The sequence below is a fragment of the Onychostoma macrolepis genome, chromosome 08 (assembly GCF_012432095.1).
Source record: "Onychostoma macrolepis isolate SWU-2019 chromosome 08, ASM1243209v1, whole genome shotgun sequence".
Lineage (NCBI taxonomy): Eukaryota > Metazoa > Chordata > Actinopteri > Cypriniformes > Cyprinidae > Onychostoma > Onychostoma macrolepis.
The window spans coordinates 11,869,140-11,895,884 of record NC_081162.1 but is presented as its reverse complement, the minus strand read 5'-3'; the positions used below and the strand labels follow the sequence as shown (position 1 = coordinate 11,895,884).

General features: G+C 37.0%; 2 protein-coding genes across 2 annotated transcripts in view; both read left to right on the top strand.

Moving 5' to 3' along the window:
• The window catches only part of oxct1a (3-oxoacid CoA transferase 1a), a 62,190-nt gene extending 54,141 nt beyond the window's left edge, over window positions 1-8,049 (top strand). The window contains exons 16-17 of the mRNA XM_058784891.1: window positions 7,195-7,296; window positions 7,461-8,049. Of these exons, the coding sequence (XP_058640874.1) occupies window positions 7,195-7,296; window positions 7,461-7,496 (138 nt within the window). The 3' untranslated portion in view covers window positions 7,497-8,049. The remainder of the gene's footprint in view (window positions 1-7,194; window positions 7,297-7,460) is intronic.
• A 564-nt stretch (window positions 8,050-8,613) lies between these two features.
• On the top strand, window positions 8,614-26,032 carry plcxd3 (phosphatidylinositol-specific phospholipase C, X domain containing 3). The gene is made up of 3 exons (XM_058784892.1): window positions 8,614-9,179; window positions 19,277-19,985; window positions 24,550-26,032. Exons 1-3 carry the CDS (start codon window positions 9,077-9,079, stop codon window positions 24,704-24,706), a joined length of 969 nt encoding a protein of 322 aa, XP_058640875.1. The 5' UTR covers window positions 8,614-9,076; the 3' UTR covers window positions 24,707-26,032.
• The last annotated feature ends 713 nt before the right edge of the window (window positions 26,033-26,745 follow it).

Sequence of the window (26,745 nt, the reverse complement as noted above, 5' to 3'; positions counted from 1 at the left end):
TCCACCCTTCCCGTCATCCCGATCTTTTCTAAAAACATTATATCCAGGAATATTTACTACTGAATTTTGTTGATCGATACCTTTTCATAACCGGATTCCTAGGTTTGATGGATCTGTTCAAATGTGCGTTCGAGCAGATAGGTGTTGAAGGTAACCGAACACTCACCACCAACAGATTTGGCACTTTGCAAGCCAGCTTGCGCCTCATACAAATACACTGGATCCAGTCCACTCCGCGCACGAACACGAACACCTCCGCGATTAAACATTCCAGCGGCATCATTGTTAGAGAACCCCAGAAGAGTTGGCACCTCTGGGCCATCAGAAACACGCCCTGAAGCCGCCGACGTTGGCATCCCCGCTAAGGAATCCGCACACGGGCCAGCCGCACTACATAGACCAAGCCATGACACAGGAGGCTGAAGCTGAAATCCCTGGGACAGTGAGAGTGGAACAGTCTTGGTCGGATTAATTAGACAACCGTTATTCACGTATATTCGCACAGACATCGCCATTATGTAATCATGCCGTAGAAGAATGTACACAGCCAGGACCCATTATTCCAGATGGTTGAGGACCTGGATTAAGCTCTATATCACCAGCCAAGAGTAATATTAATGTGAGCTGAACATATCATTGTTGGATGACAATACCTTTTCACGAGTCCGGTACAAGCCGACTTTACATTCCCATTGTTTAGAATCTTAGGGAATAGTGCATGTTGACTCCTCAAAACCAAGGGGAAAACTCCATTGTTGTTTTCATTAATATATCGATGTTGCACCATTAGCAGTAAAATTGCAAAAATATATGACATGAAAATCCAATTTAATGAAAAGGATATAGATTAAACAAATCTTGATGTCGATTATAATTATTCTCATATATATTTTCAAGGATTCTTTGATGAATGGAATATTAAAAGAACAGCATTTATTTGACATAGAAATCTTTTTTTTTAACATTATAAGTGTCTTAAATGGCACATAATCAATTTAATGTGTCCTGGCTGAATAAAAGTATTAATTTCTTTAAAAAAAAATCTTACTAACTACAGACTTTTGAACTGGCTGAATGACGCCATTCCGGACAGCGCGCTTCATCTGCCGGGCTTTCAGCTGTTTAGAGCGGACTGCGACGCAGAATCAACGGGTAATCGCGCGGCGGCAGGACATGCTTTTGCATCAACGAAAGGTGGTGTATAGATATAACTGTGTTAAAGAAGATGTGCCGTTCAGACCTAGAAGCTCTCTTCATTAACTGCAAGCCTTTCTACTCGCCGTGGGAGTTTTGCTCGTTCATTCTCATGTGTTTACATTCCTCCGCAAGTGCACGTGAACAGAAACTGGCTATCAGATCACAGAGACAGAACAACAGCACCCGGACTCTGTTTTAATCATTCTCGGGGACTTTAATAAAGCAAATCTCTCCCGTGAACTGCCAAAATACAGACAGCACATCACATGTCCCACCAGAGACAGTAATATACTGGATCACTGTTACACAGCAATAAAGGATGCATATCACTCTGTCCCGCGGGCAGCTTTGGGGCTCTCTGATCACTGTTTAGTTCATCTCATACCAGCCTACAGGCAGAAACTGAAATCAGCTAAACCTGTATTAAGGACTGTAAAAAGATGGATTAATGAAGCAGAGCGGGATTTACAAGCCTGCTTCCACCTTACTGATTGGAGTGTTTTTGAAGCTGCTGCCACCGATCTGGAAGAGCTCACAGAGACTGTAACATCATATATCAGTTTCTGTGAGGATATGTGCATTCCTACCAGGTCTCATTTAACCTACAACAATGACAAACCATGGTTCACTGCAAAACTCAGACAGCTCCATCAGGCCAAAGAAGATGCTCTCAGGAATGGGGACAGATTGTTGTATAAACAGGCCAAATACACCCTGGAAAAGGAGATCAGAGTGGCAAAGAGGAATTATTCTGGAAAGCTAAGGAACCAATTCTCTTCCAGTGATCCTGCTTCAGTGTGGAAAGGTCTGAAAGACATCACCAATTACAAGACACCATCCCCCAGCACTGTGGAGAATCAACAACTGGCAGACGATCTGAATGAGTTCTACTGCAGGTTTGAAAAAACACCATTCACATCTCCTGCGCCCCCCCTCCCCCTCCTGCACTGCAGATCAGTGAAGATGATGTGCGCCAGGTCTTCAGAAAGAACAAGAGAAGGAAGGCACTAGGCCCAGACGGTGTGGCACCAGCCTGTCTGAAAACCTGCACTGACCAGCTGGCCCCCATCTTCACACAGATCTTCAACAGATCACTGGAGCTGTGCGAAGTCCCCTCATGCTTCAAATTCTCCACCATCATCCCCGTCCCAAAGAGACCCAAAATTACTGGACTTAATGACTACAGACCTGTGGCTCTAACGTCTGTGGCCATGAAATCATTTGAAAGACTGGTTTTGGCTTATCTGAAGGACATCACTAGACCCTTACTGGACCCCCTGCAGTTTGCCTACAAAACAAACAGGTCTGTGGATGATGCAGTCAACATGGGACTGCACTACATTCTGCAACATCTCGACAGACCAGGGACTTATGTGAGGATCCTGTTTGTAGACTTAAGCTCTGCTTTTAACACCATCATCCCATCACTCCTCCAGCCCAAATTAACTCAGCTATCCATCCCCACCTCTGTCTGTCAGTGGATCAACAGCTTCCTGACAGGCAGGCAGCAGCTAGCAAAGCTTGGTAAATTCTCATCCAGCACCCGTACGATCAGCACTGGTGCCCCCCAGGGTTGCGTCCTCTCCTCTCTGCTCTTCTCCCTGTACGTGAACGACTGCACATCTAAAGACCCCTCTGTCAAGCTCATGAAGTTTGCAAGATGACACCACAGTCATCGGCCTCATTCAGGACGGTGACGAGTCTGCTTACAGACAAGAGGTTGAGCAGCTGGCTGTCTGGTGCAGTCTTAACAACCTGGAGCTGAACATGCTCAAAACTGTGGAGATGATCGTGGACTTCAGGAGAAAACCCCCCTGCTCTTCCCCCACTCACCATCATGAACAGCACTGTGACTGCAGTGGAGTCATTCAGATTCCTGGGTACCACAATTTCTCAGGACCTGAAGTGGGACAATCACATTGAGTCCTTTGTGAAAAAAGCCCAGCAGAGGTTGTACTTCCTTCGGCAGCTGAGGAAGTTCAACCTGCCACAGGAGCTGCTGAAACAGTTCTACTCCACCATCATTGAATCCGTCCTCTGCACTTCAGTAACTGTCTGGTTCAGCTCAGCTACCAAATCTGACCTCAGAAGACTACAGAGGGTAGTCCGGACAGTTGGGCGAATCATTGGTTCATCCCTCCCCACTCTCCAAAAACTGTACTCCTCCAGAGTGAGCAAAATGGCTGGCAAAATCACTCTGGACCCCTCACATCCAGCACACTCCCTCTCTGAACTGTTGCCGTTTGGTCGACGCTACAGAACTCGTGGAACGCGCAACACTATTATACATTATTTACTTAACACACATACTTATTTACATTTCAAATTTGCACATATCATACCTGTACATACATAATTGTCTATATTATATATTGTGTTTTTGCTAGTTTGTACATTGTCTATTTTGTATATTTGTATATTATTCTTTTTATTATCTGTGTCACTGTGGAGCTTCTGTAACTATAACAAATTCATTGTACGTGTAAACATAGCTGGCAATAAAGCTCATTCTCATACTGTATATTTTTCTGCACTGTGATATCATGTCTGTTTATAATATATGTTTTATTTATAATACAGCGGCTTGAAATACTATAAATGTTTTAATATATGTAGAAATTATCATTAACTAAAATTATAAATGCTGTAAAATATTTTTAATTGTTAGTTTGTGCTTCCTAATGCTTTAAGTAACGATAACTAATTTAAACTTACCCAAGTTTCAGTAATATCTTCCTACATGATTTAATTAGTTAACATAAGCATTTAAAAGAATTTGAAGGAAAAATATATTAATTTTGAAATTACTAGTATTGTTTTGATGCACTGCACATCACTGAGACTAAACATAGACACTCACTGAAAAAACACAAGGTTTAAGCTGCTTTTACAAACCTCTCGCAAAAATATTAACAAGAAAGAGCAACTGTTAGAGCCAGAGAATCAAACTTAACGTATGTGGTTCATATGTTAGTTCATGGACTTATTTTTATGATAAGATGCTTTCATTATGAGGTGTTGTCTTAGAAATAGAACCAATACAGGGCAAACATCCTTGCTTCCTAGAATGCATATGAATCCAAGTATGGCTTTCTGAGCCAATTTGCCACTTGTCATCTCAGCAGCACACATATCTCCAGCAATGGAAGTTTTTATATAAATATTGCTGGCAAGCTGTGATGTGATTACGCCATCTATCTTGCCGTGTTTGACTGTTCTATTCACTTTCCTCTGATTGTTGAAAAAATAAACAAGCATGCAGTACAATATCTCTGAGGAGAGAAACATTTTTTTGGACTGTCAGAGTTTACAGCTGGAATGCTGGCAGGTGGATTAATCCTATCGCCTACATTGTTACACATCCAAGCAAATCCTCCAGCAATTAGAGACTCTCATTCAGGTGGAAGAGAGGATGCAGAGACAGCAGGCCCAAGGCAAAGCGACAGCAAGCGTGCTGCCCATGGCAGGTTGTGCTCCACAGGTATTGGGTGAAATGAGACTACGGCAAGATTAGATCTGGGTCACATTGAACATTAAAGGGATAGTTCACCCAAAAATGAAAACCTCATGTCGTTCCAAACCCATAAGGCCTTCGGTCATCTTCAGAACACAAATGAAGATATGTTTGATGCACTCTGAGTGCTCTCTGACCCTCCATAGACAGCAAGGATCCTTATATGATCGGCTCAGAATCGTAGTAAGGAGATCCTTAAAATAATCCATGTGACATCAGTGGTTCAACCATAATTTTACGAAGCTACAAGAATAATTTTTGTGCACAAAGAAATCAAAAATAACGACTTTATTCAACAATTCATCTCCTCCATGTCGCCCTATAGTGCCATTATAGAGCGTATCACATATGTAAACAACGTATGTACACAGATATGTTGTTTACGTTCAGATCTTTTAGAGCATAAACAGCGTATCCGTGTACGGTGCTATTGACACAGAACAGCATACGTTGTTTATGTATGTGATACTCTATATAATGGTGCTATAGGGTAACGTGGAGACGAATTGTTGAATAAAGTCATTATTTTTGTTTTCTTTGCGCACAAAAAATATTCTTGTAGCTTCGTAAAATTACGGTTGAACCACTGATGTCACATAGATTGTTTTAACGATCTCCTTGCTACGTTTCTGAGCCTTGATCGTGTTAGGATCCTTGCTGTCTATGGAGGGTCAGAGAGCTCTCGGAATGTATCAAAAATATCTTAATTTGTGTTCCGAAGGTAAATGATGAAATAAAGTTTGGAACGACATGAGGGTGAGTAATTAAAGGGTTGGTTCACCCATAAATGAAAATTAGCCCATGTTTTACTCACCCTCAAGGCATAGGTGTATATGACTTTCTTCTTTCAGACAACTCCAATCAGAGTTATATAAAAAAATTTTCCTTGCTCTTCCAAGCGTTAAAATCGGAGTAGAGGGGTGTTTTTGTTCAACAGTCCAAAAGTAGTTAAATAAAGTGCGCGCATCCATAATAAAATGTACCTCACACGGCTCCGGGGGGTGAATAAAGACCTCCTGTAGCGAATCCATGAGTTTTTTTTTTTTTAAATTATCCATATTTAAAACCATATAAACACCTTTTTCTCACTTCTCTTAACTGCCGTAGGCAGAAGCTATTCCAGCGGATGACCTAAGACGTATGCATAGTGCATGCGCTGGTGATTAGTGACGAACGCGGAAGCGCGACGGAGAGAGAACAAAACAAAACGCTAGTCACGAATTAGAAGCACAAAACGAGGATTTGTAAAGAAAAATGTCGGAGGATTTCGATATAAGCCAAGAGGAGACTGGTTTTCCTTTGCTAAAGTAAGGAAACTTTGCTTCCTTTGCTTGTGTAAACAAATGTTGGTTTTCGCGAGATTCACACGTGCATGCACTAAGACTACGAAAGGCAGTCTCTCGTGAACGCGCGTACGACAGTCAGCAGAAGTTACACAAAACTGTTTATATCATTTTACATATGGATATTTTTTTTTACAAAAACATACCGATTCGCTACAGGAGGCCTTTATTCACCCTCCCCCCGGAACCGTGCGATGCACGTTTTAATATAGATGGATGTGCTTTATTTATATACTTTTAGACTGTTGAACAAAAACACCTGCCTACTCCCATTCTAACGCTTGGAAGACCAAAGACGATTTTTAATATAACTCCGATTGGATTCGTCTGAAAGAAGAAAGTCGTATACACCTAGGATGCTTTGAGGGTGAGTAAAACATGGTGTAATTTTCATTTGTGGGTGAACTAACCCTTTAACAACAGGCTGCTGGTTTCATGCAAACATACATGATTATTTAATTAATAATTTAAGGCAACGGGTTTCCTCAATTTTTTTAAGTTAAGTCAACATCACTTTTTACAGTGTGTGAACCAAATCACGTACGTGTCTCTATAAACAACATTGTGTATTACGTATTATATTATTATTATTACACTGTAAAAAGTGATAAGTTGACTTAACTTAAAAAAATTGAGGAAACTCGTTGCCTTAAAATTTTTAAGTATATGATCATTTAAAAAATAAGTTAATTGAATTGTCAAGTTCACTTAACTTTTTTCTTTTAATTATTGTGTACTTAATTTTAAGGCAACGGGTTTCCTCATTTTTTTAAGTTAAGTCAACTTTCACTTTTTACAGTATACAATAATAGAATAAAATGTTATAATAATGATCTGCTCACCTGTTTTGAGCCCATTTAATCACTGCAATCTGAATGAACACAATAAAAGAAATGCCAAAAACTGCCCTAATAGTTTGCAGGTTTATATTCCTATTTTTTCCAGTGTGGTCTCAGACTTTTTAGATACAATGTTTTCATTTTATGACATCACAAAGTGCCTTTTTCTGTGTTTTTTTCACCACATTGCCTTTCTCTACCCCATCTGACCACATCCTCAAGGTCAGAAGAGTTCACTACACATGGCTGCACATTTGATGGCACTTCTGTCATGGTCACATTGTTTTCCTTTCTTCTCCAGGCGGTATTCGATGTGAACAAGGACAAAGGTTTAACCCTGATTGAGGTTTGGGAGGGTCTGACACCAGATGACATTAAGAAATGCACAGGGACTGACTTTGAGGTGAATGACACAATCAATGAATTACAGAAACACGTAATAATATTGAACAATTTGCACAATACACAAAACCCTCTAATACTTGCTTGAATGAAAATTAGCTAGAATACAAGGTCATAATTTTGACTTCTACTTATTTTCCTGTTGTTGTTGTTTTTTCCTAACAGGTCTCTCCAAACTTGAAACCAATGCAGCAAATTTAACGGTTTTAGAAAAAACGCTTAAGGCTTTTAGACAGCTGAAAGACACACTTGTTAAATCCCCCACGCAAATCCTTTTAGTGCTTCAACTGAAGATTTGTGAGGAAATTTCACTGAAGCATGTTGAAAACAACAAATATCCAATAAGGTCACCAAACCATCACAGTATCTTCATCTGTTTCAATGAGGTCCATGAATGTGCAATAGCCTGAATGGTTGTTTTAGCTTATCAATATGAGTTTATTCAAATGTAAATTCGAATGGATTTGTTAGAATGTCAATAGGTATTGAATAGAAAATATTGTCAATAGGTTAAACAGGGAAGTATTGTGTTTATTTTAAAAAGAACAGTCAGTCATTTCATATTTAGATTTTACATTTGCCCATCTAATTTAACTTTACAGGTCTGAGGCCTTAAATGTTCTGTCTACAATGTGTACATATTATTTGTACAAAGCAATAAATGTGCATTCAAGACCTGAGAAAAAGCCCATCTTAATTGTGTTTTTATATTCATTAACTTCTTCTAAATTCTTATATGTGACCCTGGACCACAAAAACAGTCATAACGGTCAATTTTTTGAAATTGAGATTTATACATCATCTGAAAGCTGAATAAATAAGTTTTCAATTGATACGTTTGTTAGGATAGGGCGATATTTGGTTGAGATACAACTATTTGCAAATCTGGATTCTGAAGGTGCAAAAAAAAAAAAAATTAAATATTGAGAAAGTCACCTTTAAAGTTGTCTAAATTTAGTCCTTAGCAATGCATATTACTAATCAAAAATTAAGTTTTGATATTTTTATCGGTAGGAATTTTACAAAATATTTTCATGGAACATGATCTTTACTTAATATCCTAATGATTTTAAAAGAAAAATCTATAATTTTGACCCATACAATGTATTGTTGGCTATTGCTACAAATATACTTGGTTTTGTGGTCCAGACTGAATTTTGTCAGTGGAACACAAAAGGTGATGTTAGCAGAATGTTAGAGATTTGCAGTCATCATTTACTTAAGATCTCCTTTTAAATGTATATTTGTACAATGTTATCACATCTTTGAGAATATTTATGGAAGCTCTGTAATTTAAGCCTGTTGTTTTGTCATTTGTGATGCATCAGTTTACACTTGTTGCACAACGGTTTGTTCTTAACGCCGCTTCACTCAGACTTATGAAAATACACAGCGACCGTGTTAATATCCAGCGTGAAAGGTCGAATGTGTATGATGCTTGGATCCAGGATTTGTCCGCCCTGTTCCTCTGCACAACAGTAATTGTTCAATAACATCAAATGAATTAATTAAATCCGCGCGCGCTGAAGTCTATAGTTGCGCCCACACCCAGCACACACATGGGAGGGAATAATTTAGACATCATCTATGCAACGAGCTTCTAAATGTTTGTAAAGACGCTGTTTAAATCCAGAAGGCTGGGGGAAATTGTGATGTAGGAGCGGCGCGCGCCGTCTCGGGGGTGTGGTGATGCTCGCGCTGTGAACTCACGCGAGCGCGGGCGCTGAATACTAGAGCACTCAGAGCGAAGCACGGACACCGAGCATCACAGAACCAACAGCATGGCTTCGTCTCAGGGGAAAAGCGAACTCCGTTATGCGGACTGGATGTCAAGTTTACCAGACACCTTGCACGGTACCCCTCTTACCAATCTCGCCATACCAGGTAAGCATTATTTTGCCTTTTAATGCGCGTATTGGACTAACTGTGGACAGTGAGAAACTGCTGCAGATTATATATAAATGATTGTGGTCTGGTTTTTAAGACTTAACTGACCGTTTCCAAAAAGTTTTTTAGTATTATTTTAATCAACTCTTGTTCAAAACGCACATTGCGCTGAGAGGTCACCCCAAACGTAGCCTAGATAAAATGGGTTCTGCGTATGACATAAGCTATTGTGTGACTAATAGGTTGTCGACATTAATATTGCTCCAATCTAGCGAGTTTATAATAATGTTAAGTGTGACAGACATTAAATAGGACACTTGTTGCTCGTGGCTCGAAATCCGTCTCCGCGATGGATTTACAGACATATTACACGTGTGCCACAGCCTTGACCAGATATAAAATAACACTTGAGATTATATATGGAACTACAATGTAGCTGGATGAGCAGTAAAAGAAAAATATAAATACCAGCGAAGTGAAGAATAATTGCTTTGCCACTTTTTTTTTTTTTTTACTTTACCCAACGTATTCTAAATATTCTGAAAAACCCTAAACAACTTATTCACAAGTAATAAGATAATACACAATAGCACCCACCCCCACCCCAAAAACACACTTAAATATATAGGTTCTTTATTGCAATCCATGGTTCTATAAAAAAAAACCTGTAACATATAGCCTGTGGAACATTCCCAATGGAAAGTGTTCTTCACAAGAACTCTTTGAGGGTCCCATGATTCTTCTATCGCTTTGCATTTTAGAAACCTTTGTTTTTAAGAATGTAAAACACCTTTCTCACAGGCAGTACTCCCCATAATATGCTCCAATTGTGCACTTAGTGACTTAGATGTGACATATAGATGGCATGTGTGTAATCATTATAGTAACTGTGATTGTTGACACTGTCCTGAAGTGCAGAGCAATAAAAAATATATCGGAAGACATGTTGGAATCAGAAGGTGCTAGACTATTAGCATACAGGCGTTGCATGTTCACGGTGTACAACTTATAATGATTCATCACTTGTTGAGAGAATGTCAATTCTGTAGAGACAAATGCAATCAGTGATTGAGCTCTCATTACTTGTATGAATCTGTTTAAATCTGTTGTAGGAATAGTTCAGCCAAAATAAACTAAAAATAAGAACATTTACCAATATATGGATGAGTTTGATTCTTCATCTGAATATATTTGGAGAAATCTAGCATTTCATAACAAATCTTATGCAGTGAATGGGTTCGGTCAGAATGAGAGTCAAACCAGCTGATGATAAACATCACAATAATTCACAAGGGTTGGTAAATTTTCAGCAAATTTCCATTTTTGGGTGAACTGTTCCTTTAAACTTTCAGGCAGGCTTCACACCTTGCTTAACCCTGTATAAACCTAGGGTTAAACAACATTTCAGGGGAGTAGCTTCTATAAGAGAGCAGGGTTCTTCCCTAGTAAAAAAGTAATATATTTAAAACACATTTATTTCATACTAAGTATAGTTCAAATCTATTAACATATTTACTGACAGATAACTCGAGACTTACTGATATAAAAATTTTATTGGCACTTTATTTGGAGTATTATTTGTGCACAATGCACATTTCTTATTAATAAGCCAAAAATGTGTTTTAATGTCACTTTTGATGAGGATTGTATAATATATAATTAAAAAATATTTAAAGTGTACCTAAAGTATACTTCCAATAGTTCCACTTTTGCACAATCAAATATACTAAGTATGTCTTTAATTGGACAATTAAAGTGCATTAAGTACAAAATTATTTGTTCCAATTTAGCAGACTTGAAGTATACCAGTTTAGTATGCTAAAAGTACAATTGCAGGGCATTTTATTAAGTACATAAATATGAAAATGTATTTGTAGTATATTTTTCACTAGGGTTTTCAGCCCCAAAATACAGTGCCAAATAAATAAACATGAATTACTTGCCCAGGGTAAAGTATGAACAAATAAACATAGAACAAGATGACCTAGGATTACATTATTATTATTTCAAATTTGAAAAGCACAGTTTTTATGGCCTACATAGTTCAGAATGGTTCTGAAAGTAAGAGGTTTTGTGTTTTTTATAGTGGAGTTTGGGTAGTTGAACTGCACCAAAGGCTGGAGCAATCAGCCCCGGACAGCTCTGATTGAAGCCCCTGATTAACGTCTATGTCGCTAATTTTGACCCTGTGCCACAGGGACCAATTAACTGGCCTGCCACCTCCAAATCGTCTTGTTAATCATCAGTTACAGATTCTGATTTCTTGATCGTACTATACAGTAAGTGCTCTGACTTCAACATACTGTATAAATGCAAACTAAACTGCATGATTTGCATGGATGGCTGCAGTGAAGAAGATCACCTCATGCTACTGATACTGGTCTGTGCTGGATTCATCATTCCAGCAGTAGTATAGAAGCAGTAGCCTACTTAAGGACAACTTGACCCACTGTCATCATCACTCTTTTGTAAAACAGTGTTGTCGGCGAGGCTGTGGGTGGGTGATGGAAAGTTGTAGTGTAGCAGCTGTTTATCAAAAAGCTCTAAACGAATTAAGGCTTCAGTAAGAATTCTGGACACGTACCACTCCCACACAGATATCTTGCAAAACTGTGAGCTTTTGAGTTAGTCTTACAATGTGCGGTTAACATTAACTCTTAAAGACAAGGAAAAAGATCCATTAAAATGGAGGCATCCTGCCCAGGGGCTTGTATACAAATGACACTGTATGAAAAAGTATATATCTGTCTGTTTCTCCATCTGTCCTTGTAGCCATCCATTTGTCCAATTGTAGAAATGCATTGATCATCCGCAACAGTGAAAGCTTTTGCATCCATTCCTTCATCCATCCATTATGATCTCGTGTTAGTCAAGCCTGATTTTGCTTAAGCCACTGGTAATAGAGTATGTTTTTCAGTTTAACTGTACACAGATATAATTAGAGAAGGCAATGGTCATTTTAGCTTCTCAAGATCAGTTCCAAAAACATAATCACTGATCTTTCGCCTTTGTCTCATGCATATTTCAGTAGTGCTTTATTTCAGCCTGAGGCACTTTTGCTCTCATACTGTCGTATTGTCAGGCTGGTGGAAGCTTGCATGATTTTCCAGAAAAATTATATGTTTGTTTTTTCAAAACGTGCATAATGCACTTTGTTTTACTTTATAAGTCTATATTAAAGACACCGTGAAACCAGAACCGACGTGTTTACTTAATGCATGTTCCTTGTTTTCTGTGTTATGCTGGTGTTATTCTAGTGCATGTTATTCCCATGGAAAATGTAAAAATAATCTTTATTAAAGCCATAAACCAAACCAACCAGCTACACAGTAAATCACAATGATCCAATTTTGGATGTTAAGCATAGAAAGAATGTAAAATTGGAAAAAAAGACAAATATACAAGGCTGCACTTAACAGCTTTAATGAAGGAACAAACTAAGAAGCATTACAAATGAAGTAATTGAATTTAAAAACAAAGAAGAACTATAACTATTGATTTAAAGATTGTATTGAAACAGTAGACGTTGTTTATTGCAAAATATGAATATGTGTTTAGTATATAAATAGTTTGAGAGCATAGGGAAACTAACTCTATTATTTGGGGTGCTTCCTGGAAGTGGGCAGAATTCTTTTGGTGCGATTTGCTTGCCGTGCCCATGATTCTCTGATTGGTGGAGATTTATGTGCAGAATCATGGATAATGTAGTTTTTCACCAGGAATTCTACTGTTTAACATGATTATTTAAAATAGGTTTTTGATGGCTTCAACAAAAGCATACCATTAACAACCTCATAGTTCACAGTAGATCTGTCTTTACAAGTTATGATTAAAATCGAATTCCTCTTTAGAGAAAATAAATGTGATTTTTACTTTCAGAAATAACTCACTTTTGATCTACCTCCATTCTGGTATGTAACATTCACTTTTCACAGTCCAATCTATTTTCTTGGAAATACATCATATTAGTAGGCTAAATCTTGAACTTTCTCACTTCTAATAGCAATCCCTTCCTATACAATCATTTTAGAAAGCCATCTGCATCAAATGTCATCAGTATGTGCTCAGTATGTGGACATATTATAGGCCCTGATATTTTTAAGCACTGCCACTCAAAAACTGGCTTTGCCACCTCCTGCGGCGTGAAGGTCAATGTTTGCGCTAAGAGAATCTAGTGTGTCTTTTATTTCCTCTATCGGAACTCTTTTTATAGTCATTCCAAATTAAGAGGCTCAGGAAATCTTTGTAGCCTCTCAAACCTCTCTCTAAGATTAAAGATTTGACTGATCCTCCTCTTGCAACTCAACATTGTTTACTTGCAGCATCAGTATTGGCAGTATTTTGGAGGTCGGCTAGTCGTCCTCCACATACACAATTGCAAAAACATGAATCATTCTCCTATTGGCAAACAAGTCCCCGGAGGTGGGGGTGGAGGGGGGCAGACATAAAGCATACCATTACTGAACTGAATAGATATTCTACGTTCTGGCCTCATATTGTTTGTGTCATGGGGATCTTTGCCACCAAGGGATACATTTATCCCTTTGTTGTGGACATTGAACAGTGTTTATGTACATAATAAACCTGCGTGCCTCTGCTAAGCGTCTTAGAAAAATGCCTTTTATGCAGAGGTGGGCTTTTGTGTGGCTCTTATACTACTGTACTCTGCTGGATGGCTGGCTTGATGAGGTCATCACCCCGTTACAGTCGCCATTGTCACCTGCACAGGCGGCAGGACCGGGGCAGAGGAATTGTGTCAGTGCTGAGGGTGCTTGTGCTGAAGTGACAAGCCCACAGAATAAGCAGGACACCGCTGCTTTATCAGCCACCTGTGCCTTGAAAGTACGCAGAGTGCTGCAGTTCAGTGACAGACATGGAACCAGGGCTTATTAGGTTTTATGGAGAGCCATAATTGATATTCATGCTACGGCTCTCCTAAGGGAATGTGTCTCTGCCCCTTAATCATATTTAGTATGTAATCAGCTTTTGAGTGGCAGCCAATGACAGACACAGTAGAAAAAGAAAAATCTGAGGGTTGTGAGTGTTTTGCTTTTTTAAAATTTATTTATGCCATACAAAAATGTAAACACTTTATTTTCTACAATGTATTAAACATGGCAAATTTTACTGATTAAAAGCAACATTATACAAGTTATACAAATTTTTCATCTTTACTAAAGACGTATTCCTGTGCTTTTTCAGCTTTCAGTGTCGCATGATCCTTCAGAAATCTTTCTAATAAATGCTGATTTGCTGCTTAAGAAACATTTTGTATTATCATCAGTGTTGAAAACAGTTGTGCTGCTCAATGTTTGTGGAAGTGGTGATACTATTTTCAAGATTCTTTCAAAAATTCCAAGAAGTTCAAAAGAACAGCTTTTAATGAAATAATAAATCTTTTGTGACATTGCAAATAATTGTACTGTAATGTTTCACCTATTTAATGTATTCGAACGGAATAAAAATATAATTAATGATGGTATAGACAAAAGCATTAACCATTAATTAACAACAGCATATTTTACAGTAGGTCTGTATTTAACAGTTAAGTTATTAAAAAGAAAATGTTAAAAAACCCTTACTGATCCCAAACATTTGAACTGTACTTTATCTAGATTCAAATTTGATAGTGAATGATAGTGTTAAAAACATTAGTAAGAGTAAGTTAAAAATTACAAACCAGTCAGCAATGTTTTGCATCATGTGCCATCATTTTCTTTGTATAATTGTTTGTGAAAAGAGCTTTTATAGATATATACTATATGTGTATTTGTATTGTTATTGCAAATTAAAAATGTCTGTTTCAAAAACATTGCAATTTTTGAAAATAGTGTTATCTTGCCCTATTTTTCATACATGGTAGCGTATATAATCCCACCTATTCACTAATGAAGAATAAGTGGGATTATGCCACTAACCTGAGCTTTTTGTTGATGAGCTTTATCGAGGCTTCGCAATCTAACTGCAGTGGTATGTTAGAAGTGATCTTGTCCGGTCTAGACATTTGACCTTGAGACATCAGGGGAGTGCCATTAGAAACTCATCTGCTATGCCAAGTCTTTTTCCTGTCCATGAACGGCATCCATGGCCAGTTATTGGCTAAACACTTGGACTGATTGTACACGCTCGGTTGAAGACCAAAAACATCATCCAACTCGAGGCACATCTTTGTTGCAAATAATTGTTCTCTGAAAATTATTTTAATTACCCATTTTTCTCTTCCTCTATCACTCATTTTTCTTCATAGTAGAGCATTGCATTGCTTTGATGTCAAAAATGCCTACCCAAAATGTTTCCTGTGGTGAAGTGTAGGAATTACTTATTTATTTCCTGACAGATCATACACACACAAAATGATTTCAGTTACTTAAAGTTGCACTAGAGGCATGAAAAATCGTAATGGATTCAAACCTCGAAGGCACCGTTTGCTCTTGTCTGATTCATCTTTAAATCTGTCCATCCATTCAATTGTTCATCCATTAATCCTGCACTTTAGACCCAAAAGAGAGGATTTTTAGCCTGCCGTGTCTCAATAAACAAGATAAATGGAAAAGATTAAGTGACCAGACAAGAAATTGCACAGTCACCATGGGGAAAAGAGTCACTTTTTCCTGTAATGATTACTTTTTTTCCTGCTGAACTGAGAGGCCATCCCCTGTGGTTGACAGTGACATGTCAGTCTTTTGGGATAAGTAGTTACGTCATCACACAGCAGCCTAAGGGCTCACAGTAAACGCTTGAACAGAATCTACTGTATGTGTTGCTGTTGCTGGTTTGTTTTTTAGTATGAGCAGCATGACTCTGAGCTGCATGATGTTGGACAGGTAACCCAGGGAGATTTTGAAAGATCATATTGGAAAATAATTCATGCTAGCCCTTATTCACTATATCTAAAAACACATTAAATCAGAAGATAAAGGCTTATGATGAAAACACTGCAGTACTTTCTCATATAGGTTTGTTCAGCAATGCTATGAACAGGTGTTTTGTGTCATACATATAGGTGTTTTGTGTATATATTTTTTGTTTGTGTTATAAGCTTTACTTATAACACACAGGTCTGTGACTTCTCTGCACAACAAAATTGATTGTTTCAGTAATCATCTCTGGATTGCATGTTTCAAAAACAAAAATGAGACTTTAATCCACTCTAATGTGCCTCCTCTCAGAGGTTCAGAGGTGAAACATGAGCCCAGTCAGTCGCTTTCATTTTGTTAAATGGTCCATTTTCCCAGAAATAATTTTCCTCAAACCTTCCTAATATCAGCTCAGTGCATCTCAAAGCAGGGATCTCATAACAAGATACTCCTTTGCATGTAGCTGAGGAGTTGTTAGAACACCAAATAAATGCACTGGGTCCTCATGGAGCTGTTGTTGTTCAGGCCTGTTGAATTTCACATGGTTTTCTTCTGAAAACAGCTTCAGTGTAAATTCACTTTTAAGTTTTGCACAACACACTTTAAGGAGAAAAGACAAGTTGCTATCAATTAGTTTTTTAAAAACTAATAGTTAAAAAAAAAAAAAAGTGTTTAAATGTATGCGTTTGAATGTATAGTGCTGTTTTCATAAAAACTGAATTACGGTTACGCTCACTTTTTATCTCCCTTCACAGTCTCTAATTTAATGAGACGTACATGGAAATTGCGTTAGTGGAGACTTTCCTCCGTTTCCACGTAGCAGAAGGCATTACCTATGTTAAGGAGGGAAATGAGACATATACTGTTACTCATTAATCTGAATTTGACACAGGAGGTAACCAACAAAATCTGTGTATTTCCAGGCTGATCTGTTTAATGAACATTCATTAGATATATGACACACGTCATTGTCATAATAGAGACAGATTGTCATTGAACTGGGAAAACTGTAGCAAATCTCTAAGGGTTGCAGTTCTTTCTTTCTTTTTTCTTTCTTTCTTTCTTTCTTTTTATTATTATTATTATTATTTACTTTATGTATGAAAAAATGAATGTTCTTTTTATTCTTAAAAAATATACTTAGGTCTCAGTTTTTAATGAATTATTAAAGAAGACCTAAAAGTCTTTCTTTCTCTCTCTCTCTCTCCTTGGCTTGTTAAAAGCAGCATCTAATGCTTCCATCATTTGGACTGCTTTTGTTGTTGCGGTGATTGCTGAGATGTCTTTGGCAGGCAGACAGCTGTTTGTCTAATGGCCCTTTCCCATGGTGAATGTTGATGCTGCCTTCAGATGCAGAGCTGCATTGTTTATTCATCAAAAATAATATTCGGAGAGTCTCTCTCACACGCACAGGTTATAGACTGCTTAATGCTTTCATTTAATTACATTAGCAATGCATCTATTTAAATAGTTGTTTTGATTTTTGGAGATCAAACATAGCACCTGGCTTTGCTCTGTATTTACATTGAAAGCGTGCTTGTGAACTCCACGTTATTATCCTGTAGGCCCTGGCAACGCTTTTCCTCCTGCTGCAGTCTGGATGCAAGTGTTGGCTATTGCATTATTCCATTATTCCATTTAACCATTACAACAGCCATTATATGTATTCTTAGATTCCTGCTGTACAAAAGTACTGCAGATTGTCAGGCAGTATTAGATTTGAGTCTTTTCGGAGCATGCCACCTTAAAATCATTGTTCTCATCATTTTTAGAGCAGTACATTTGATGGTAAATGGTACATTTGATGTGCACTCTAGTCTTGTGCATGCCTGTGAAGGATAATAAAGCAGGGATATTCGCTAACTTTACCAGCAAAGGAGCCAAAATTGAATATTTTCGGGGACATGCCAGCCAGAATATTCTGTCGATAAAAAGCTGGGCCTGTATTCACAAAAAAATCTTTAAAATAATGAACGTGACGATCCTAAATTTAGGACTCCTAAAGTTTTGCTCAAAGACTATTTCACAAAGCATTTTAAAACTAGCTCCTAAATCTGTGAGTTGTGAAGAGAACTCCTAAGTTATTAAGACCAAGCCACAAACTATTCCTAAAATGGCTGTTTTAGGCTGCTTTTAACATTTTAGAAACCTTTGATGATAATGACCTTTTAAAAAGGTATCACCTTTGGTTTTGGAGGTTACCCCAACTCAAAATTTTCCTTTGATTATATCCTTGTTTTCATTAACCAGCTGGGCAAGAAGTAACAGCTGTTCTTGCATCCAGTTTGTTTGTTTGTTTTACGTTTGCATGCATTACTATCAGCCATGATTATTCTACTCTGTTAATTAAAAGGCTATTTATATGCATATCCGTTATTTGTTATTGAGAAGTATACATGTAAGAGGCTGACAATAAGCTGAACATATACTTGTTTAATTAGTGACACTTATCCTGCATTTTAAAATCTTTATTTGAATGTGGCAATTAACTTTTTTTTTATTTTTAAACATTTATTTGAAAACGGTAACATAATATTGTGCTCTACAATATTTCCATGAATAAATCTCTGACGGAGACTATCAGCCAATCACTGTGTGCATAGTTAGTAAGCATGCTGACACATCATCCATAGCAACGAGGTCAACCCCGCCCTTACTCTTAGCTTAAGACTTCTCTCTATTCCTTAGTAAAAGTTTGTCTCAGCAGCTTTGTGAATAAGTTTTAAGAGAAAACTCTTAGCTAAAAACTTTTACTGCTATTTAGGAGAACTCTTAGTGCTAAGATAAAATGTTTTGTGAATACGGCCCCAGCTCCCTACTGTTTTTTGCTGAAAATATTTAGTCAAAATATGAACTTAAACTTACTAAATTACTTTATCGATCCACTGAATAAATCTTTATTATTAAATGTGTACACTACCACTACCAATTAGTCTGAAGTGATATGTCAATAAATATGTTAAAGGATTTGAAGTATATTTAGTATGAAATAAATGTATTTTAAATAAATTATGGCATAGATTTTTTTTTTTTACTAGGGTTCTTCTATAGCGTGAATGTTGTCGTTATCTTTCCAGCAAAACTGGTGATTTTTGGTATTATACATGAAATAACTATTCAGATCCCTTTGGAATGTTTTATTTGAGCCAGAAAATTGCATTTGTTCGCTCAGTTGTCATCATCATTTTTATGTTCTCTCTTAATGAATATCACTAACTCAGAAATCTTTTCATCCAGGTTCCCATGACTCCTTTAGTTTTTACATCGACGAAGCCTCACCAGTTGGGCCGGAGCAGCCTGAGACCGTGCAGAACTTTGTCTCTGTTTTTGGCACAGTGGCCAAGAAGCTGATGAGGAAGTGGTTGGCGACACAGACCATGAACTTCACCAGCCAGCTGGAGGCAGGCATCCGCTTCTTTGACCTCCGCATATCCACCAAACCCAGAGACCCCGACAACGAGCTCTACTTTGCACACGGCCTGTTCAGCGCCACCGTACGCGAAGGCCTGGAGCAGATCAGCACCTTCCTGGCCTCCCATGCTCGCGAGGTCGTGTTCCTGGACTTCAACCACTTCTACGGTGTACAGAACCTCCATCACGAGAAGCTGGTCCAGATGCTGCGCACCATCTTCGGGGACCGACTCTGTCCGGTAGTGTTTGCTCAAGAGGTAAGCCTGAAGTACCTCTGGGAGAAAGAGTATCAGGTGCTGGTCTTCTATCACAATCCCATGGCTCTGGAGGTTCCTTTCCTGTGGCCTGGTCAGATGATGCCCTCTCCTTGGGCCAATACCACAGATCCTGAGAAGCTCATTCAGTTCCTTCAAGCCTCAGTAAAGGATCGGAGACGTAAGGGCACCTTTTTTGTGTCCCAAGTGGTTCTCACTCCCAAAGCAAGCACCGTCATGAAGGGTGTCACCAGTGGTCTGAGGGAGACCATCACAGAGAGGTAGGCTATTGTACCAAATCTGTTCTGTGAAATGTGTGGCATCAAAGAACATGTTGACTCATTAGATCTCACTCTCTGTTGTCTTCAAATCAGCGCCAGGTAGATTTTTTACAGTCCCAATTTAATCTCATTACAGTTATTAGCCATTGCTCAGAGTCTCTTGGGCTTGACTGATCAGGGTTTGTCAGGTTTGGTTTGAAACATGAAACTCTTGGCAGAAAGCAGATTTCGAAATGGCTCTGGATGACAGAACAACATATTCAGTGCATTAATTCTAGAGTGCACCAATATTCTGCTCATTCAAATGACTGAGAGGGGGTCTTTCCACTTACCGCATGGAATACATTGGCATCTGCGGCTGTCAAAGGATGATCTTCTGTTATTCTTCCTCGCCTGTCAGCAGGCATGATATATAGTGTGCCACTGGGCATGCAGCTAAGCACAGCCATAACAACTAGGCATTGGAATTGTAGAGAAATGTAATAATCCGATTCCTCTCAGCAATTCTGGTTTCTTAAAAGAATGATTCATTTAGTATTTCTAAAGAAGAAATATTTGGAAAATATATTTTTTTTCTAGCTGATTAGATAATAAATATTTGTAAAACAATTCCTGCAAAACCCAGATGTCTTTACCCAGACATTTAAATGACTCTTCATAGTCTTACCATAGATGCAGTACATAAAGTTGGTGTTAAATATGCAAGACTAAATGCTGGAAAAAAATTTTTAAGAATTTTTAATGCATTTATTTATTTTATAAAATACCACCCACACACAAAACGTATAATGCTTATGTTTAACTACACATAGTCCTATGAACAACCAGTCAGTGAAGTCTCATGACACCTAAATACAATTACAGATTACAATGCAGTTTGATTCACTAAAAAGAACCAGCTCATTGTTTGGGAATCATTTTGACTACATTAGTCATGCTGTGTTGATTTGATTCATTAAAAGAACCAGCTAAAAATTGTTTATTCAGTAATTAGACTACACTTGTCACATGTTTTTCACTATACACTACTGTTCAGCAGAAAAAAAACAGTAACATTCTGATGTATTCCCTAGTGAAAAATAAATATACTAAAATGTATTTGAAATCCATTAATTTCATGCCAAGTATACTAAAAATACATTTACATATTTATGTACTTAATAAAAATACCCTGCAATTGTACTTTTGGTATATTAAACTGGTATACTTAAAGTCTGCTAAACTGGAACAAATAAGTTTGTACTTAATGCATTTTAATTGTGCGAAAGTAGTGCTGAAGTGCAACTAAAGATATTTGCTAAAGTGGAAGTATTGTAAGTATACTTCAGGTACACTTTAAATATCTTGCAATTAAAGACCAGAGGCAGCCTTACAATATCTTTCTATTTATAGCTTTATTATTATTATTATTACTATTATTATTTCATCATTACTATTACTAACATTATTATTATTATTATTATTATTATTATTATTATTATTACTATTTGTCCTCTTCCTGATTCCCCAACCACTCCCTGTCTCGGATGAATAAGTTTATTATCGTTATTGCTGCTACTATTACTATTATTACTTATCACCTTCCTCATCCTCCATCCTCTAATTTTTGTTATTAATGCTAATATTACTATTATTATTATTATTACTGTTATCATTACTATTATGTTTTTGTTTTTTGTTTTTTTGTTTTTTTGCTGTTGTCATGTCTGTTGTACTTTCTTTTATTTATATACTTCCACCCCCAACACCCAGTCACACTTACACAAACACACACACACACACACACACACACACACTCACTCACTCACTCACTCACTCACTCACTCACACAAATCATGTTGGCTGTCATGTATGTTTTGTTGACCTTCGTTATTTTGTATTTGATTTGTTAAGTGTAAATAGTATGTTTGTTTGCATAATAAAAAATTAATTAATTAAAAAAAGACCAGTATTATTTAAAGATCATACAATCCTCATCAATAGTGACATTAAAACACATTTTAGGCTTAATAGTAAGAAATGTGTGTTGTGCACAAGTAGTTTTCTAAATAAAGTTTAATTATAATTTTTATGTCAGTAAGTCTCAAGCAATATGTTAATAGATTTGAACTATACTTAGCATGAAATAAATGTTTAAATACATTACATTTTACTAGGGTTATTACCATTTAAAATCATTGTTTTCTATTTGAATGAAATGTAATTTATTCCAGTGATGACCAAGCTGAATTTTTAGCAGCCGTCGCTCCAGTCTTCAGTGTCACATGATCTTTCAGAAATCATGCACATATGCTGATTTGCTGCTCAAGAAACATTTCTTATTATTATTATTATCAGTGTTGAATTATCAGTGCTGTTTAACATGATACATTCTTTTCAGGATTCTTTGATGAATAGAAAATTCAAAAGAACAGCATTTTAAAAAAATAGAAATCTTTTATAACATTATACATGAATTTACTGTCATTTTTGTCAGTTTGTGTCCTTGCTGAATTACAAGTATTAACTTCTGACCCCAAACTATTGAACAGTAGTATAGATTCAGTAGCGGTGTTGTTGGTACCAATGCATAGTCAGCAGGATGATTCTGTTAACAGAACTGAGTATCATTTTGTCAAGGTATTTAAAGGAGTGGAACCATATCTGAACTGTAATCACACCTTATGATACCACCTTCATGCGATCCACATACGTAGCTGATTCCCCCGGGTATTTGGTGAGGAGCAGCACATTATTTCTGCTTAGTGTAACTGGAACATTAGCTAAAGGGCAGAGCTGACACCAGCGTTAGTCACCCTGGTTACAGGAAGACTCATTCAGAAGTCTCATCTCAGCATGTCGCAACATCTCAAGCATCAAATCTCTACTTTCTAAGGAAAATGCACACTTTGGTCATATGTTTAAGTTCATTTTATCCAGGCCAAAGCCTGTGTGATAGTTTGGTGTCGTTATTTTTTGCATCGACTGTGCTGATGGCAAATTAATTATAGATGAGGGGGGGAGGTGGGGCACAGAGAGTAAAATGATACGGCCTCTGCCAGCACACTGCAATCTGACAAGCAAGGCGTCTTATTAGCTGATAAAGCCTTCTAGCCCTTGCATCATCTGGGAGTGAGCAGCAGAGCATGAGATAACTCCTGAGTCATAGTCCTCACAGGAATGAGTCTGTGTCTGCCGATGTGTCCCCACTTCAGGTGCATCACCACCTGCAGACCATTTATAGACAGACCCAGCAAACAATGCATATTAGATTTGTTCCAAAACCTAGACAGTATCCTAATCACATAATTTAATCATGCTTCCTACTAAGACTAGGAAACCCTGCTTCTGCCACATAAGAAAAAAAAATATTGCTTTGTTGAATAATTGTGACATAAAAGCAATTATGACATAAAAACATGAAATTAGGACAAAAGAAATTTAAATTATGACTTTGTCAAAAATGTTTAATTTCATGGTTTCAACTTGCCGCAGTTTCAACTTTTATCTCTAATTATGGAGATAATTTGAACTTTTTATCTCATAATTATGACTTAGTATCTCTTTGAATTTTCTGTGTTATAATTAGGACTTTTATGTTATAGTTACGATTTAGCATAGCATGATTTCTTATGTGACAAAGTCAAAGTTATGACAAAACAATTATGACATTCAAATATAAACTTATAAAGTTGAAACTATGAGATAAAAAGTCATAATTATGACAAATGAATTATAATTATAGAATAGCTAAAATGATGATAAAAGATTGACTTTGTCATAATTGACTTTTTTGTGTAAAGATTGATGTTTCATTTCATAATTTTGATTTTGATCCCATAATTGACTTATGACTTTGCAAGTCATTATTATTATTTAGCAAAAGCATGATATTTTTTCTTCAGTGGCAAAAAAGTGCTTTCATATAAGAGAACTCATTTTGACCACATTTTAAGACAACATTGCATGTATCCTTGAACTATGAGATGGCAGACGATGCGAGAGAAATGTTGATTCTAAACACACTCATAGCTTTCCTGTAGCTCAAATAGTAGAGCATGGCGCTAGCAACGCCAAGATCATGGGTTCGATTCCCAGGGAAAGCAAGAGCTGATAAAATGTAAAAACTGTAACTTGAATGCAATGTAAGTCGCTTTGGATAAAAGCGTCTGCTAAATGCATAAATGTAAATGTCATAATTCATTCAATTCTAAAAAAGTATTAGTGAGAATAATTGAAGAATTATTTTACATTAAATGTTAGTTTCTGTAAATAACTAATAAAATAAATTGAATCTAATTTTATACTATTTCATCAAAATGTATATATCTTTGCATATTAAAGTATTGCATCATGATGCAAGATGAAAAACAAATCACTTGTGATTTGAGACTGCTGTGTACTTTGCATGAGGAGCGCTATTTATATGGCATATGGTGTTGCAGCTTACATTCCAAGTTGGTCTCTTATAAGTTACATTTCAGTCAGGATGCTGCCTTAATGTTTTGAAACTGCGCTATTTTGTGTTCTGTTTGGGAACAAATCCCCTTAGATTGAATCGGCCTGTATATTTGTGTTTTCTCAGGGCTCTTCCTGGCATGATGCAGTGGATCCGCTCACAGCGACCTGGGGAAAGTGGAGTAAACATCATCACGGCCGATTTTGTGGAGCTGGGGGAATTTATCAGCGCTGTTATCACCCTCAACTACTACCTGGATGATGAGGAAGAAAACGCCACCTGAACCTCCACATCTCCCACATCGCTTGTGGTATCAATTACTTGCTCCCTCTCTCTTTGCCATATTTTTATGTTTTATTTATTTTTTGGATCATAGAGACTGTGTTCGTCTGACATTTTTAGGGCTAATGGAAACCATTAGAACGATAGTAGAGACCAGACACGGTCAGGTGGAATAATTTCAGGTTTTGTCTGAGGATGAACAGGCGCAGATGGTGATTTCATTTCTTTCTGGGCAAAAAAGGTGACTGGCCTTTTCCCATGTTTCTCTGCTTCCGATCTGTTGGACTACTAGTTACTGATCCACATGCTCGAAACCTTGATAAGTTCTGCCCAAATTCTGCTTCTGATCAAAGTAACAGTAACATTAACTCATTTCATGGGAATAAATATTGTTTGTACAGTGAATGTGATGCTGAATCTATAGTAGGTTTATTTCTAGTGGTCATAGTAACTTGTATGATTGTCGAGTTGTAAATACTTGTAAACCTGTTGAATTGTAACTTTGCTCACTATTTGTCATGCCCGAACATACATCAAGAGTTGAGGTTCCGTTCGAGGCCTCAATCTGGTCTTACAATGTTGAAGAAGTGAACTATTAGATGTTTGTATTCACAACCAAAAATTGCAATTGTATGTAACAGCATTTTTGCCTTTCTGGCTTTGTATTTACATTTTTGTAGTCGTCTTTTACTTTATCCAACAGATTCTTTTATACATCCGTGAACAACATACATATTCTTTGCATCTGCACTGCTGTGACTGTGGACTGTTAAAGAGTGGCCACTGAAGTTGCAGAAAAAAAACCACACAATCCATCCATCAATTAATAATGCACAATTTGCATTCAATTGTAAACATGCCTACATAAACAAACACGCAAGAGACTCACTTAATGGGTGTGAACAGACTTATTATAACACCATTTTCTAATTAGCCAGACTAATTGGGTAAATGGCCATGCTAATTGTTTTAATCACACAGATGCCAAGTAATTGAATTTCTTCAATATATGACATTATGAAACAATGTCCCACACTGCTGCCTTCTCTCTTTTACAGTCAGGTGGCACTGGAAAACTAACTAGAAAGTTTGCAGCATTGTTTGTTTATTGAAGTGTTTAAATCATTTTTATTAATGTGACAATCCCATGGCCAACCTAGAGCATGGATTTGTGTGAATGCATTAATCATGCCTTTGTACAGTATAAAATTGCATGTAGTTGTCTAGGTCGATAAATTGTATTTACATGTAAACTTTCTATGGGTATATGTCCTAATCGAGCATTTCTGACAAATCTGGTGTACAATAAATGTAAATACTGCATATATACCACATAGTGTGTTTTTTCCCTTTTAAAAAAAAAAACATTAAAATGCAATAATGTATTCAGTTACTTGAATACAGCTTTTCTATGACAATCAGAAAAATGCATAAAATAGGAAGTCTCTCAAATTCAGTTAATTAGATTTTTTTTTTTTAATTTTTCATTAATTTATGACAAGGCAAGGTTAGTTCAGGTTATAAAATGTCATGTGCTGTGACTCTTCAACAACTGCATCATATTTATGAATTAAAAATTCATAATATTGATTAAAATATATATATAGTTGTATGATCTCATTCATACTTTTCTTTATGATCTGCTTACGCACAACTAAAGGTCTGTTCACAAGAGAGGACAATAATTATAACAGTGCTGATAACTATAAAGCAGCCTATCAGATTCCATCTCACTTTAAAGATCTCGAGCATTTAAAGTGGCAGAGGGCATAATTGCAGCACATGCTTAGAATAAACAGAACATTATCGTCCATTGGTGTGAACACTAATATTGGTATCCTTATAGTTATCATTATCGCTGTGAACCGGCCTTAAAGGAGTAGTTCACCCAAAAATGAAAATTCTGTCATCATTTACTCATCCTCAACTTGTTCTAAACTTGTATGAGTTTCTGTGTTGAGCACAAAAGAAGATAGTTTGAAGAATGTTTGACTGTTTGACAACATTCTTAAAAATGTCTTCTTGTTCAGCAGAAGAAAG